The sequence below is a fragment of the Scardinius erythrophthalmus genome (assembly GCF_964197995.2).
Source record: "Scardinius erythrophthalmus genome assembly, chromosome: 3".
NCBI classification, from domain to species: domain Eukaryota; kingdom Metazoa; phylum Chordata; class Actinopteri; order Cypriniformes; family Leuciscidae; genus Scardinius; species Scardinius erythrophthalmus.
Window position 1 is genome coordinate 18535597 of NC_138223.1, and position 16455 is coordinate 18552051.

Sequence of the window (16455 nt, forward strand, 5' to 3'; positions counted from 1 at the left end):
TTTGTTTAAATTGTTGAAATATGGGGAAAAGAATGATATGGAGATGATATCGCATTAATATAGAAAATACTTGCTATGATCTTGGACCTTGTTAAAAAGTGTAGGTTTTTTATTTACAGTGGGCAGATGTTTAGTATTCGGTTGAATTGAAATCAATAAAAACTTGATTTTAAAGGTTAGTCATATGCACATAAAATAATCCTTTAGGAACAATAGCAGAAAAACAGCAGGATCCTCATTCATAACAATATGGCGCATGAATAAAAAAAAAAAAAAATTCAACATGGCGTGATGTCAACTTTACAATAGGCTTTTGAGAGAGAGAAATCTGGGATTTTCTCATTAATTTAACATTAATATAAATGTTCATGTCATTTGAAGTGCAACATAAAGCTTATGAGTGGTTTGTCATGTTTGTACTCAAACAAAACAATTGTGAAAATCCACGGAAAACACATTCTTTCTGACTGTCACAAAGTAGATATAAGCTACATTATATGGCAACAGGGCTTAACAGCGCACCGTTGTGGCCAAAAGTACTGGCAGTGGTATAATGTTGTGTTTCGCAAAGTTTGCTGCTTCGGTTGCTCTTGTGGTGTTGATTCACATTGTTTTCAGATTATTGTGCAGAGTGATCAGATGCATTTTAAATAATTGCAAAAAGCTTAATTGGCCAAAAAAAAACAAAAAAAAAACTTTATCATAACGCGAATTTCACAGTTTTTTGGCCCTGGCACAAAACAACCAGCTAATATCATTTCACTAATCATATCAGCACATTGTAAAGTGTGAACAAATACTAGTCAGGTGAAATCACACATCATTCTGATTGGATTAGAGCAGACTGATTGTCATAAAAGGAGGGAAGAAGTGCTTCCGATCAATATGTTCTTGTGTTAGCAATTGTTGCCTCCAAAGAAAGACGTTCAGCCATCATTGCTTTGCATCAAAATGGCCTCACATGCTGCAAAGAATATAGCACCTGAAAGAACCATTTACTGGATGATCAAGAACTTCAAAGAGATAGGTTTAACTGCACTGGAGAAGGCTTCAGGACGCCTCAGAGTGTCCAGCAAGCGACAGGACCTTCTCCTCCTGAGAATTCAGCAACAGAATCGTGTCACCACCTGTGCAGAGCTTGCTCATTATTGGCAGCAGGTGGGTGCGAATGAGGACAAGACTTTTGGACAACGGCCTGGTGTCAAGAAGGTCACTTCTCTCCAGAAAAAAATCAAGGACAGACTGGAATTCTGTGGAAGTACAAGGATTGGACAGCAGAAGACTTGTGCAAAGTTACTTTCTCTGGTGAAGCCCCCTTCCAACTTTTTGGAACATCTGGAAAACACTACCTGTCGTATGTCATGTCAAGAGTGAAGCATCCTGAAACCATCCATGTGTGGGGTTGCTTTTCATCCAAGCAAGTGGGTTCTCTCACAATTCTGTCCAAAAGCACTACCATGAATAAAGAATGGTATCAAACGTCCTACAAAAGCAACTTTTCCCAACGATCCAGGAACAATTTGGTGATGATCTGTGCATTTTCCAGCATGATGGAGCACTGTCACAAGGGTGATTGTGAAAGTGATAATGATAATGAGTGATAATGAAGTGGCTCAGAGACCATTAAATTAAAATTTTGGATACGTGACCAGGCAATTCCCCGGATCTTAATCCCATAGAAAAGCTGTCGTCAATCCTCAAAAGGTGAGTGGACAAGCAGAAGACCACAAATTGTGAATGTGTCGCCATTGGTCAGGATTTGGCCCAGAAGCTGATATCCTCCATGCCAGAGCGAATTGCAGAGGTTATGAAGAAAACGGGTCAACACTGTAAAATATTGACACTTTGCATCTAATGAATGTTTTTGCCAATAAAAGCCTTTAAAACTTATGAAACGCTAATCATTGTTTTTCAGTATTCAAAAGAAACGTGAAAATATAATCTGCAAATACTGAAGCAGAAAACTTTGCAAAATTTATGTCACTGCCAATACTTTTGGCCATTCTGTAGCTAACATAAATGTTATGAAGAAGGATTAGAGAGTGAATTTCATCTACAAAATAAAGTAGGAAGATTTTTAAATCTAAACCTGCAGTGGGTCTAATTTTATCGGGTCTGTCTTGTCAGGCTTTTCTTTTTTTATTAACTCATGCACGTCAGCTTTGGGTAAGAAGTGTTCAAGTACGGTTCGAGTACAGATTTTAGGACCAGAGAAGACCTTTACTTCATATTATGAAAAAATGTGAAGTGAATGTTGGATGTAGAAGTGTTTGTTTAAAAAAAAAGTACACACAAAAATAAGGTCTTTTTGTGTGTGTGTGTGTGTGTGTGTGTGTGTGTGTGTGTGTGTGTGTGTGTGCCATTTTTGTTCCCTTACGAGAACGTTCTCTCGTACTGCGTTGCAAACGCTATGGGAACGCTAAGGGAAAACTCCTTTTCTCGAGAATATTGAAGCCTTTATTTTAAAACGCATTTGCTACAGCACAGGCGAGAGCATCAGACCCACGTGAGTGAGCTGATAGGCTGTGCTGTGGGCAACTGCACGAACCAATGGCGGATAGACAGAAGCGCGCGAGCCAATCAGGGCGCTTGGCGCTCTGTCACTGTCAAGCGCGCGAAACTACACGTGACCATAACATATAAATACAGATAGAATCCGCCATTTGACAGATTTAATCTCCTTCAGCTCGACTCACCTCGTCGCTGATTTTCTCCGGTCGTAAGAAGCCCTCGTCGTGGAAAAGCCGTCCAGCGGAACAGCTTCGCATCCCGGCATCTCGCCAGCTGAGCGTTTCCCTGTGGCATCCGACGAAAAATTATATCCTTTTCATTGCATATTTATCTAAAAGAGCAAACCGCTGTTTTCACAGCGCGGCATAATGCCTCTCTCCATCTGTGAGAGCTGCGGGGCCTCCCTGCATGCATCCTACGGACACACCCAGTGTGCGGCCTGCCTCGGCCCTGAGCACGCCGAGGCAGCGCTCATGAAAGGCGGCTGCCAATTCTGCGACGGGATGCCTGTCTCCGTTCTCCGTTCAAGGCTGTCTTCGACGGTGACCGACTCCGCCCACCTTCCGTCTTCGGCGCCCCACGAGCCCCGTAGGAAGAAGCGGCGCGATCAGAGGCGTCCTGAGCGCGGTGAGTTTAGCGAGTGCACGCCGGGCCTTTCTCCTCGTGCCTCGCCCACGCCTTCTTCGCCTGTCCTGTTCTCTCGGAGCGAGCAGCGCCCCTCGTCTGAAGCGGCTGGACTCGTCTCTTTCGGCGCATCTCCGGATGACGTCGATGACGCACTTTCTATGGCGGCATCTGAGAGCGAGGATTGGTCGGGCTCCGCGGACCCCGCCCCCCCCCTCTCAGCTAGAGTTTTCTGATACTCGAGCGAGCATTGACGCCGAACTTCTCCGTGTCATGTCTCGCGCTGTTGACGAGTTGGGACTCGATTGGCTTTCTCCAGCTGAGCCCGCCAGAAGCCGCCTCGATGAATGGTACCTGCCGGGGCGCCAGCAGGCCCCTCGTCAGCGCGCCGCTCCATTTATGCCTGAGGTTCACGAAGAGCTCACAAAATGCTGGCGCGCGCCCTTTTCAGCGCGAACGCGCTCATCTGCCTCTTCTACGCTCTCCACTGTTGACGGCGCTGAAGAGAAAGGATATGTGTCTCTCCCCCCACTGGAGGAAGCGGTCGCTGCACACTTATGCCCCCCCACTGCAGGTAGTTGGAGGTCTAAGACGGTGCACCCTTCTAAGCCGTGCAGAACTACTTCGGCCATTGCCAGCCGCGCATACGCTGCCGCCGGTCAAGCCGCCTCTGCACTTCACGCCATGGCGACGCTTCAAGCCTTCCAGGCCAAACTTCTCCGTTCCTTGGATGAGTCAGGCCCGGACCCAGACACATTTAAAGACCTCAGGAGTGCCACGGATCTGGCACTTTGGGCCACGAAGACCACCGCTCAAGCCCTGGGCCGCAATATGGCCAGCCTAGTGGTAATGGAGCGCCACCTCTGGCTAAACTTAACCGAGATCAGGGACGCGGATAAATCTGCCTTCCTCGACTCGCCCGTCACAGCCTCAGGTCTCTTCGGCCCATCTGTCAGCGGCTTCGCCGATCGCTTCACTGAAGCTCAGAAGGCTTCCAGCGCCATGAGACACTTTCTACCAAAGCACTCCAGCTCAGTCCAACGGCGCCCCAAGAGCACGCCGCGACCTGAGAAAGTGGTGTCCCAGGTCCTCCAGCCCCGCCCAGCGGCTGAGACCAGTAAGCACATGAAGCCAGCGAAACGGTTCCCGTTCCCTAAGCGCCAGGGCCCGCGGCCGAAGCTGACGCTCGATCACGAGCCCAAGAAGCCGTCCTAACCGGCACAAAGAGGGGTCACTGTCCCGCTGCGGCCGGACCAGCCCCAAAAATCGCTCGACTACTGCTCACGGCTCCCTCTTCAGTTCAGGCGGCTGCAGCAGTTCTAAATGCAGTTCATGGGCCCGTCACATGTCACGCACCCCTGCAAACAAACGCTGTTTTAACAGCGACCCACACAAAGCACAAATCGAGCATAATTTCTCACATGCATACATGTCAGTCCGAGCCCCCCACTCTGGGTGTTCCAGATATGATAATGCCACTAGCTCTGCGGGCTCTAGCTTGGCAAGCTATCCCCGGAGTTTCAGTATGGGTGATGAACATCATAAAGCATGGTTACTCGCTTCAGTTCGCCCGCAGACCACCGCGTTTTCGCGCGGTTATACAAACCACGGTAAGGGGCACATTGAGTCATGTCCTCCGCACCGAAGTGTTAAGTCTGCTGGCGAAAGGGGCCATCGAGAAGATCCCCCCTTCTCTGAGCGAGTCAGGTTTTTACAGCCGATACTTTCTTGTTCCAAAGAAAGACGGCGGCCTGAGACCCATTTTAGATCTCAGACATCTGAACAAGGCTCTCATGTCACGGCCGTTCAGAATGCTCACGACCAGACATATCCTGACGCAGATTCGCCCAGGCGACTGGTTTTTCTCAGTAGATCTGAAAGACGCTTACTTTCACATTCAAGTGAACCCCCACCACAGGCCATTCTTGAGATTCGCCTTCGAGGGGCAGACATACCAGTACACAGTTCTTCCATTTGGACTGGCACTAGCGCCTCGTACATTCACGAAGTGCATGGATGCAGCTCTCTCCCCCCTGAGACAGCGGGGAATGCGCATCCTAAACTACCTCGACGACTGGCTCATACTGACCCAGTCAGAGGCGGAGTCACATACTCACAAAGCCTGGCTCCTCAGCCATCTAGAATGTCTAGGGCTCAGGGTCAATGTTGCAAAGAGTGTTCTGTTGCCCAGCCAACGTATCACGTTCCTGGGAACAGTTCTCGACTCCGTACTTATGAGAGCATGGCCCACACCGGCCCGTGCTCTAACGATTCAGCAGCTCACGGCATCGTTCATAGAGGGCTCTCTTGTACCCCTCAGAACATTTCAGAGGATCCTTGGCCTGATGGCCTCTGCATCATCAGTACTCCAACTAGGCCTACTGCGTATGCGTCCTCTTCAGCTGTGGCTGGCTCCTCTGGTGCCACCCCACGCCTGGCATTCAGGCCACTTGATTATCAAGGTGGACCAGCGCTGTGTTCAAGCCCTGGCCCCTTGGAAAAACGCCAGCTGGTACCAGCAGGGCGTAAGCATGGGGGTAGTTTCAGAGAGGAGGATGATTTCAACAGACGCCTCCAACTCCGGTTGGGGAGCTCTGTACGAGGGCAGGCCTGCCTCCGGCCTCTGGTCGAGCTCGGAGAAACGCCTACACATAAACTGCCTCGAAATGAGAGCAGTTTTTCTAGCCCTAAAAACATTCCTCCCATACCTGGCGGGACACCACGTGTTGGTACGGACGGACAACATGTCGGTGGTCTCTTACATAAATCGCCAGGGCGGCCTCAGGTCCCGCAACCTGTTTGCCATAGCCTCACAGCTCTTGCTATGGGCTCACACCAATCTGCACTCGCTCAGGGCAGCTCACGTGCCAGGCACGTTGAATACAGGAGCAGACATGCTCTCTCGGGGCAGAGTTCCCCCAGAGGAATGGTCTCTCCACCCTCAGACAGTTCTCCTACTCTGGGAGGTCTTCGGGAAGGCAGAAGTAGATCTTTTCGCCTCAGAAGACAACTGTCAATGCCCAATCTTTTTCTCAAAGAGCAGGGATGCGTTGGCCCACGACTGGCCCAACCTTCCTCTCTATGCGTTCCCCCCAGTCTCGATGCTCCCTCAGGTCATCGAACGGATCAGGAACACGAAAAGCGCAGTGCTATTAGTAGCTCCTCTCTGGCGGACCCAGGTTTGGTTCCCAGAGTTGATGCAGCTGTCTGTAGCAGACCCGTGGCCAATCCCAGTGAGGCGCGACCTCCTGACTCAGGCCAACAGGACAATCTGGCATCCCCCGTCCCGACTTATGGGCCCTACATGTATGGCCACTCAACGGGTACCCCAGAACCTCCCAGAGGGCGTCCTGAATACTATAAAGGAAGCTAGAGCTCCGTCTACCAGACGCCTCTATCTCAGTAAATGGTCAGTGTTTTCCAGCTGGTGTTTAGCTCGAGACCTCGACCCATACACTTGTGAAGTACCAAGAGTACTGTCTTTTCTACAGGAGATGTTGGGCGCGGGTCGCTCCCCCTCCACTCTCAAAGTGTACGTGGCAGCCATTGCTGCTTTTCACGTATTGGAAGCCGGGGCCTCCTTAGGAAAAAGCGACCTTATAGTTCGCTTCCTCAGGGGCGCCAGGAGGCTTAACCCGCCTCGGCCACCGTCTGTTCCGGCCTGGGACCTCTCCTTGGTCCTGCGGGCTCTTAAGGGACCTCCCTTTGAACCACTTCAGTCAGCTGATCCTAAGTCTCTCTCTCTGAAAACCGCCCTGCTTCTAGCACTGGCGTCAGTAAAGAGAATAGGGGATTTACAGGCGCTGTCTACCAGCGCTTCCTGTCTGGAGTTTGGTCCTAATGACTCCAAGGTCATTCTTAGGCCAAGACATGGATATGTTCCTAAGGTGCTCTCAACTCCGTTCAGAGCCCAGGTTATTTCTCTGTCAGCTCTCCCCTCCTCCGAGGAGGATAGCGATTCTCTCATGCTTTGCCCAGTCAGAGCTTTGAGAATTTATCTGGAGCGTTCGGCCTCTTTCAGACAGTCTGAACAGCTCTTTGTGTGTTTCGGGGGCCGATCCAAGGGCCTCCCGGTCACTAAAACCACACTGTCTAGATGGATAGTTGATGCCATTGCCCTGGCTTACACCTCACTGGGCCTCTCTTGTCCCATAGGTGTTAGAGCTCATTCCACGAGAGGTGTTGCCTCTTCGTGGGCTTGGTCAAGTGGTATTCCCATTAAGACATTTGTGCGGCGGCCGGCTGGTCCGCTCCGTCCACATTTGTGAGATTCTATAAGCTGGATGTCCCTGCTCTGCAGACATGCGTTCTTTCTGTCTAGACTCTGGCTCTGTGGATCCAGACTAGTTTTGAACCATGGTCACTTGGGTATTCCCATCTATAGCATATGTGCGGCGGCCGGATATCCGCTCCGTCCACATTGTTGAATTATAGCTTTAATGCCCTTGCTTGTAGCTACAGTTCTTCTGTCTAGACACTGGCTCTGTGACCCAGTCTAGTTGATATTGAACACACGGTTTTCACTTTGTGGGCTAAGTGACTGGCTCTGGCCAGATCCGATGAATTATAACTTTAATGTCCCTGCTTTGCAGTTACAGTCTTTTCAGTCTAGACTCTGGCTCTGCTGACCCAGACTAGTTTGATATTAAACACACGGCTATCACCTTGTGGGTTAAATGACTGGCTCTGGCCAGTCTTTATTACGGATAATTGATGGGCCCGATGTTCGGTCTCTTTTTATCCTGGCTATTCTGTACTTCCCGGAACTCTGGTGAGTCAGAGCGGCCAAAAGATTAATAGCACGGCGTTTTAAATGGAAACGTTCCCATAGCGTTTGCAACGCAGTACGAGAGAACGTTCTCGTAAGGGAACGTACTGGTTACTTTCGTAACCTCGGTTCCCTTAGAGATAAGGGAACGAGTACTGCGTTGCCTTGCCGTGCTATTTTTCTTATGGCAGGTTTGTCGCTTCAGTCGATTATACCTGTCAAATGGCGGATTCTATCTGTATTTATATGTTATGGTCACGTGTAGTTTCGCGCGCTTGACAGTGACAGAGCGCCAAGCGCCCTGATTGGCTCGCGCGCTTCTGTCTATCCGCCATTGGTTCGTGCAGTTGCCCACAGCACAGCCTATCAGCTCACTCACGTGGGTCTGATGCTCTCGCCTGTGCTGTAGCAAATGCGTTTTAAAATAAAGGCTTCAATATTCTCGAGAAAAGGAGTTTTCCCTTAGCGTTCCCATAGCGTTTGCAACGCAGTACTCGTTCCCTTATCTCTAAGGGAACCGAGGTTACGAAAGTAACCAGTACGTTTTCTGTTTTTGTTTTCCCTTTAAATTTAGTTTAGTTTTCCAACCCCATTGGCATTAATTTAATTAATTTTAAGCATACACTTTTTACAGAAAACAAGACTCAATATCTGATGTCAATTTTGCTTCTCAAGTAAATGTATCTTGATCTAAGTAATGGAAAACAAGACAAAAATACAGAGAAAGAAAATCAGTTTTTGCAGTGATAATCGAAAAACAAAAAATATAGGGTGGGGACTTGGTTCCATGTATTAATTGTTGATTGGATTTTAAGATGTGGGTGTTGCACTCAAAAGTGCAAGGGGGTGGGGTTGCACAAGATAGTCACCGGAAAGTCCAGTTATGACATTTTAATAAAAAATTGCGAGGTCAAAAAAAGTTTTTGAAAGGAAACATAAGATCTATAACAGTTAGTTTTCATTTCATCCCAACTTTAAGTGCTATTCACTACTACAGAAAAGAGATAATGTGACAGATGGGGGAATGATACCTCACTGGCGTTGTAAGACGTTTGTGTTTTAAACGAACCAGCCTTTCCTGAGAAATAAAACACAATATATTAGATCTATAGCCCAGAACAGAATATTATGTAACCAAACACATGCACTAAAAGCACAATTCATTACAAAATCCTGTGCAATTTTACATGTACACTAAAGATTGTCCCAAGTCCTTAAATTAGATATATTCTAGCCCAATTCAGCCAAATATTTCAATTCGCTTTAACTCGGCTGACTTCTCAAAGAGCCTGCACTAAAATCTATTTTACGGATGAATTTGACTTTATTACTATACAGTATATGGCTGTAAATTTGCACCATGAGCCAGAAAGAAGAGGTGAATCTCCCTGTGCACTGCAGTGTAATGAATAATATGGAGGTCACAGTTTCATACAGCCCTTAATGATACACAAACAGAAGGGCGAACTCTTTAGATTCCCGGCATAGGGAGAACGGTCCACTCATTGAGTCATTGGGACACTGATGCTGATACTAATCTACTGGTGTTATATATAGATTAGCAATCTACAAATGGCTGGATTATGGACAGTTCTAGAGCAAACAATGTGCTGCTGTTTTATGAAACTGGAGTGGCAAATTGAAAATTCCTGGTTCAGGGCATTTCAGAATTGCATCAATTGGGTTTACAGTAGTATATACAGTATGAGCCATGAATGCTCAGCAGTATCTAGATCAAAATGTTTAAACATTAAATAAAACGTGCATAATTTATGGATATATTGTTTGGGGTCTTACCAGGCAGCGCAAATTTATTTTGAGCAGGTTTCTGCACTGTGGCTGGAGGAAGATCCTCAAGCACTTCCACATAGTTGATAGGGAAAATGCCAACATGGCCATTCACTTCTCCACGAGCCCACTCCTCTCCCACATATTCTTTGAGCCAAATCATATCGCCTTCAGAAAATGAGAGCTCATCGCTCCGCTCTCCGTCAAAGTCAAACCTTGCAACACACCTTGGATGGCTTCGGAGGAAAACATAGGGACATACAATATGACGTTGAAGGTAATCAGATTAATTGTCTACTTGTGTTTGTCAATCTAGCATAGCAAAATATCTGATTTAAAATGAAATCTGTTAATTTATTTTGGGATTGGGATTGGGAAAATAATTTATTTTGGGATTCCTGCGAGAATGACTTACCTGACAGGCTCAGGAGATGGTTTGGTTTTCCACTCACTTCTGGATGCTAGTGCAGATGTATCAGGCTTGTTCTGGAAAACAAGATTATTGGTACTGGAAGATACGAATGACTTTTATCAGTCCTACACAAACAAATTGTAAACAAAATAGAACCTTTTTTTCTCAACAAATGGTCAACTACAGGAGGTGCTTAATCTTAATTGATAAAATGTTGACCGTCAATTTTATGAAGAAAAAAATTTATAATATACAAACTGTTTCTGATACTTTTTGCAACCCTGTAACCTAAAATTGGTATAAATCATTTTAAAATAAAATTTGTGTGATTTTGTAATATTGTAGCTTTAAACAAAAAAAAAATATCAAAACTAATTAGTGTATATATACATATATATATATTGTGTGATAAAATATATGATAAAATATATGTGTGTGTGTGTGTGTGTGTTTGTGTGTGTGTAAAAATACTGCAGAATAAATAACAAGATTGTCAGTTTAGCCTAAATGAAGATATCACTCAGTAGGGACTAGTTAATTTTAAACAAAATATTTGTTAAAGTTTACTAAATTGATTACAAAAAAAACCCTTTGTAAAAACTGAGAAAATGTTATCAGATTATATATACTTGCTGTAGAAAGGGTCCAAATAATATCAATATTCAATTCAATATCAATATTTTTTTAATGTTTTAAATCTACTAGATGGGATTTGTTCCACTAATGCTTTAAAATAAGTCACACTCTCAGAAAAAAAGGTACAAAAGCTGTCACTGTGGCGGTACCTTTTCAAAAGATACACCTTTGTACCTAAAGAGTGCATTTAAGTCCCTCAAAGGTACATATTTGTACCAATCGTGTACATATTGTTACCAAACGTGTACATAGTACCTAAATGGTACATATTAGAACCCTTTTGACAGCTTTTGTACCTTTTTTTCTGAGAGTGCACATGACATCATCTACTGTACTAAAATTCCCTATACAATGTTTACCAATGTCTTGACGTAGTTAATGGGGAAGAACCCAGACACATTTCTGCATGTTCCTGTGTACCAGTCACTGTCCAGCTGTTCTACATTAGACACCACATCTCCAGCCTTTAAAGTCAGCTCTCCCGGCCCCTCTGAAACACAAACACATAAACATGTATGATTATTTTATGAGCTGCCTCACAACTGCGATTTTAAAAGAGATGTGTTTAATGAATGATTTTACAGAAACAAAATTAAACAGTACTGTATGTGGTGATTATACTTTGCAAAAAGCACTATGCATAAATATACTTGCTTGGAAAATATAGAGACCTTTGTTTTCTTACACAGAACAGAACTGTCTCACCTGGAGTGAAGTCATACAGGGCTTGCACTTGTAGTGATCCAGTATTTTCCACCATGCCACTAAAAGAACTATTTTTCTGTGAAACACATTGAGAGGCAAAATAGTATGCTGACATTACAAGACAGAATAGTAAACTTAAAATATTTCAGGGATAATACACTTACTTACTATTACAACCAATATTCAACAAACACTGATTCAACTATTGATTACCCGTGGTACTGGATTGTTGGGTAAATCTGTTAAGGGTGTGATAATCTTCATATGTGTTTTCTGCACTGTGCCCTTAGCGTTTCCTACTTGACATTCAAAGTTTTTGCTGTCTAATTCTTCAAGTAAGACAAGGACTTCATTTTTCTGTAGGGAATAAAGAAGAGAACTGCTTACATTTCTAATAACTGAAACTCACTGACACTGACAAAACCATCAGTAACTTAAGAAGACGGTACTATGGGGCTAATGTGAATGTAATGAATTTGAGGTCACCTGAAAGGAGAGCTCCCCAGTGTTAGTGCCATTGTAGTCAAAGTCAGCAATGCCATGGGGGATCTCAAGCTGTGTAAAGAGTGCAGAATTGCATACTTTTTTTTTTCAGTTCTTTTGTAATATTATTAAAGCTACTCTATGTAACTTTTTTGAGAAAAAAATAAACATCTTCCAAACCATGACTTGTCTTTACCCAGATACACTGATAAAAAATAAAAATAAATCATATTTTAGAGCGGTCGGGACAAATTACATATACGTCATTTACCTGTGTAATAAAACCTGAACAGCTTTTCAGAGGTGGCAAGATCTCTGAGATTTGAAGATCAAAAGCGACCCAGAGATGCTTTTTTTACTCAACATGTAAGATATTTTACTGAACTGATAGATATCCATGTAGCTCTCTTAGTTGCATGAGCTCCTTATAACATTTAACCAAATTATACTAGCAATCAATATGTCTACTGTTAAAGTCACCATGAAATCGAAGTTGACAATTTTTTATGTTTTTTAGGGAATATATTGCCTCTTATAAATGATTTACCCATGCACACCATTATTATTTTTTTAATTTATGTTCCCTAATAATTTTAAATCAAAATAACTTTTCCCTCCTTAAAGGTGCATTGCGCAACATTTCATGTTAAAAATACCCGTTTTTCTAACCAATTGCCTGATGGGCTGAATGAGCCCTTTTCTGATCACTGCGATTGCCTCTATAATCCTGTACAGTAAAATAAATAAGAGGGATTCGGGTCGGAATTTGAGACTGGGCGTGACGTCATGCGCGTTCAGTTGCAGTGTTGCAGTTTCGTTGTCGCCAGAGGGGGCATAGTTCTGCAAAAACTCAGAGACTTACACAATGCACCTTTAACTTTTCTTGACAGGACAACCCGTCACTCACATGAGATCACAGCACTTGCAAACCACAAGGATCCAATGATCCAATCAGTTCTGTAAGGACCAGGGCTGGATTTCTTCTTAACGCTATGTTGTTATTAAGTTATATCTTAAGCTGTACCTTATCGTTAATACGCGTTTCCTGAAACGTTATTAGTAAAGTATACCTTCTGTAAGTCATATGTTCGGAAGGTTGGTCTGGACCACTCTTAGCTTTACCTTATCACGGTTGACAGTCTATACGAATGTAATTCTGAAGTTGTAATACACCCAGTGCAACAGGCTAATTCAAGTGTTTTCATGCAAAGAATAAAACTGTCATTACACTGATTGTTGTTAGCTTTTTAATTATATTATTCAAAGGTACATCAGCTGGCAAACCATTAGGCAGTAAAGGCTTAGGAGGGAATGATTGTGGTGGGGAGTTTGCTCAAACTATGGCAGCGATGCAGCAAATAGGTGTGCTAAAAGACGAGGCCGTCCGCACAGCGCTTTCAAAGGCCAGTGAAAGCATACTGCCAGTTAAGCCTATTCGGACGGTAATTGTTTCTCATGGGGTCGTACGGTATTTTCAACATTTACAGGGGTACGTCCGAATCCATAATGTCAGTGTTTTTTCTCACCCGACCCGCGTAAAAATCCCAGGCCAAATTACCTACTGTTTTTTGACAAACACAAAGGTCATGTGGTGATTTAATTGCCGTCCGAATCCACATCTCCGAGTTTACAAGAAGAGATTCAAAATTCACTGTTTAAATCCTTTTTGATCACTGGCGAACACCGTAATGCTGGAAAGTATTTACAAGAACAATGTTTCACCACAGCCTCACCTCAGCGATCAAAAATGGGAAAGAGAAGAAAGCACGTAAACATTTTAAATGGGCCGTTATTGTGGCAGCAATATATGATACAATTTTAAAATATGTAGGCTAGGCTATTATAGGCTATTATAGTTTGGATTATTTTTTATAATATCCCATGAGTCCTAATAAATGCAATTTCAACTATTTCTGAAGTGCTTCTTTTATAAAGAACACCGCTTTCTCACATAACGCAGTGAAGCAGCCCCTGCACGAGTGAATAATTGATTCTCGAGTCATCAATAGCATATTCAGCACCATCGCCACAGACAGCACCTGGTAATGTCGCACGTAAGAAGGTATATCTTAAGCAACTTCCTAAGGTATGGTTCGGGGAACACGCCTAGAAATGGTATACCTTTTAGTTAAGTTATACCTTTTGAGTCTTGATATCGCGCTAAGAGACAACAGCCCAGGTCAAGTCTCGCACTAGGCACTACATTTTTTCTTGTTTGAGAAGCTGTTTCACTCGCATATACATCACTGTAAGGAAAAATATAGTATTGCAATTTCAGTTTCATGATGACTTTAAGGACTTTTAATGTAGACTTTTGTTACTTGATTTATTTATCAAGACTTTATTAAGTCAAAATCAAGAGTGTAAGATATGGCACCTGCTCAGATTACATCTCTTTTAGATTTCCATGTGTACACTGGTGCCGTGAACCACATTCCTCTGCGCAGAGGAGCAGAGGCGACGCACAACCAAAACAATGATTTATTTTTTAACCATTAGAAGGCAAACATTTACATAGTGTGACTTTCAATCAAGAAAATATGCAAGTAAAATAACATCTCACTGTGTATTTGTTGTAAAGACGATGTCCAGGGTTGGGTCTAGGCGGTAGAGCAGGTCCCTTTTTCGAAGCTCTGCGGTTTTGTTGCTGCCATTGAGGTTGTTGTTGTTTTGCTGGGACTATTTGTGAAAGTCCCGGATCTGAGGGCTTACGTTGGGAGCCATCTTTTCGTGGAGGAGGTGGTCTTCCCGGGCCTGTTTTAGCTGGTGGTGGGCGAGGAGGCAGAACCTTTCCTCCACTGGGCCTGAAATATTATTTACACGGAATTTAAGGGCACATTACCAGAAGTGTCCACATGTTATCAGCATTGAAACTCTTTATTCACTAGCTCATACTGCCAACCCATATATCCATTGAAAAGAAAAATGTGAATAAAAGCTGTGAATAAATACAGGATTCAGTTACCGTGGTGGAAGAGACATGTCAGATGAGAAATTCAAGTCCTGAGGGGGAAAAAAATCAAGAACAAAAATATGTTTAAGAGAAGTCACTGTTTTCTTTCAAGACATATTTTATACAGTAACAATGTAAATACAGAATACATCATAGAATAAGATAATATTGTTCATGGTTTGTCACAACTGTTTAAGATAGAAATACAATATTTGGAAAATATCACATTTGGAAGGTAGCAGTAGATTATTATTATTATTATTATTATTATTATTATTATTACAGTTTATTACATGGCTTGGTTGAATTCTAATGTAGAATGCGGTCTGTTATTTCTTGATAATAGACTGCTGCTAAGTATAACACACAGTTGCCATGAAAAACAGAGCGTTGCTATGAACGCAGGATTCTAACCGTAGAGACGGAACCGACTATTTTCTTTAGCGGAAGCAATACAATCGTTTTTAAATCAATAAACTCCTTTTTAAATCAATATTTTGTGTCAAATTATTGATTTATTTGGTAGGTAGCCATGTAATAAGCGTGATAATGTAGAGCGAGGCCGTTGTTATAGCGAAATACAACCCCTTCAGGCTGATTCAAGACCCCTCCGCTTCGCGTTGGGATCCTGATCAGCCTGTCGGGGTTGTATTCGCTATAACAACCGCCTCGCTCTACATTATCCCTTACATATATTATTATAAAGGCAGGCATGAATACTTGTCCAACATATCACAAGTGTGTGTTATTGTGGCAACCTAAGTACTAAACATGATGTTATTATTATTCCGGTAGATAGATGTAAACATTACTTTGTTCAAATTTGTAACTTTTTAAACTGTTGCTTCTTAATGACAATAGCTAACTTGGAGGAAACGTTTTTACACTTATGTCCATTATAGAGTCCATACTTGGCAATGAGAATGTAACACATAATACCCAAAATCGAGCATACACTACATAGCTAGAAGCATCTGTATTCACATACTTGCAGAATATGTTTCAGACCTGAGGAAAAAGTGGACAAGAAAAACAAAGAAAAGTCCCTATTATAACGTTTAAAACAGCATTTTATCCTAAACGCCCACTGCTTTAGTGCTTGTTGCACAGCTGTTGCAGGTTTATAAGGTCTTACTTTGCGAGCGGGTTTAGCAGGTGGAGGTGGGCCGCCCACAGGTTTTTGTACAGGTAAAGGAGGAGGAAAATCTGCCGTTTCTTCAGGGTCTGAAAAGCAGAAATCCATTCACTTACAATGCAATAATGCATCATGTTTTTATAGAGAATATTAAGTTTGGGGGGGGACATAATACTTTTATACAGCATGGATGCATTAAATTGATTAAAAGTGACAGTACGTTCTTTTAAATTACATACATACAATGTATCATGGTTTTCACAATTCTTGAGCTGCACAACTGTTTTCAACACTGATAATAATTAGAGATGTTTCTTGATCACCAAATGAGCATATTAGAATGATCTGTGAGGCATCATGTGACATTAAAGAGTTTGACTAATCATGACTACTTAAAATTCACTTTTGTCATCACATAAATAAATTATATTTTAAAATAT

General features: G+C 43.2%; 1 protein-coding gene across 1 annotated transcript in view; it reads right to left on the minus strand.

The window, feature by feature from the left end:
• Positions 1 to 16455, minus strand: part of sh3d19 (SH3 domain containing 19) — a 46529-nt gene that overhangs the window by 1886 nt on the left and 28188 nt on the right. Inside the window, exons 9-18 of the mRNA XM_081361113.1 lie at positions 16016 to 16104; positions 14893 to 14930; positions 14491 to 14731; positions 11931 to 11999; positions 11658 to 11801; positions 11445 to 11520; positions 11099 to 11229; positions 10107 to 10177; positions 9701 to 9927; positions 8935 to 8981 (exon numbers count right to left, since the gene is read on the minus strand). Coding sequence (XP_081217239.1) covers positions 8935 to 8981; positions 9701 to 9927; positions 10107 to 10177; positions 11099 to 11229; positions 11445 to 11520; positions 11658 to 11801; positions 11931 to 11999; positions 14491 to 14731; positions 14893 to 14930; positions 16016 to 16104 — 1133 coding nt within the window. The remainder of the gene's footprint in view (positions 1 to 8934; positions 8982 to 9700; positions 9928 to 10106; positions 10178 to 11098; positions 11230 to 11444; positions 11521 to 11657; positions 11802 to 11930; positions 12000 to 14490; positions 14732 to 14892; positions 14931 to 16015; positions 16105 to 16455) is intronic.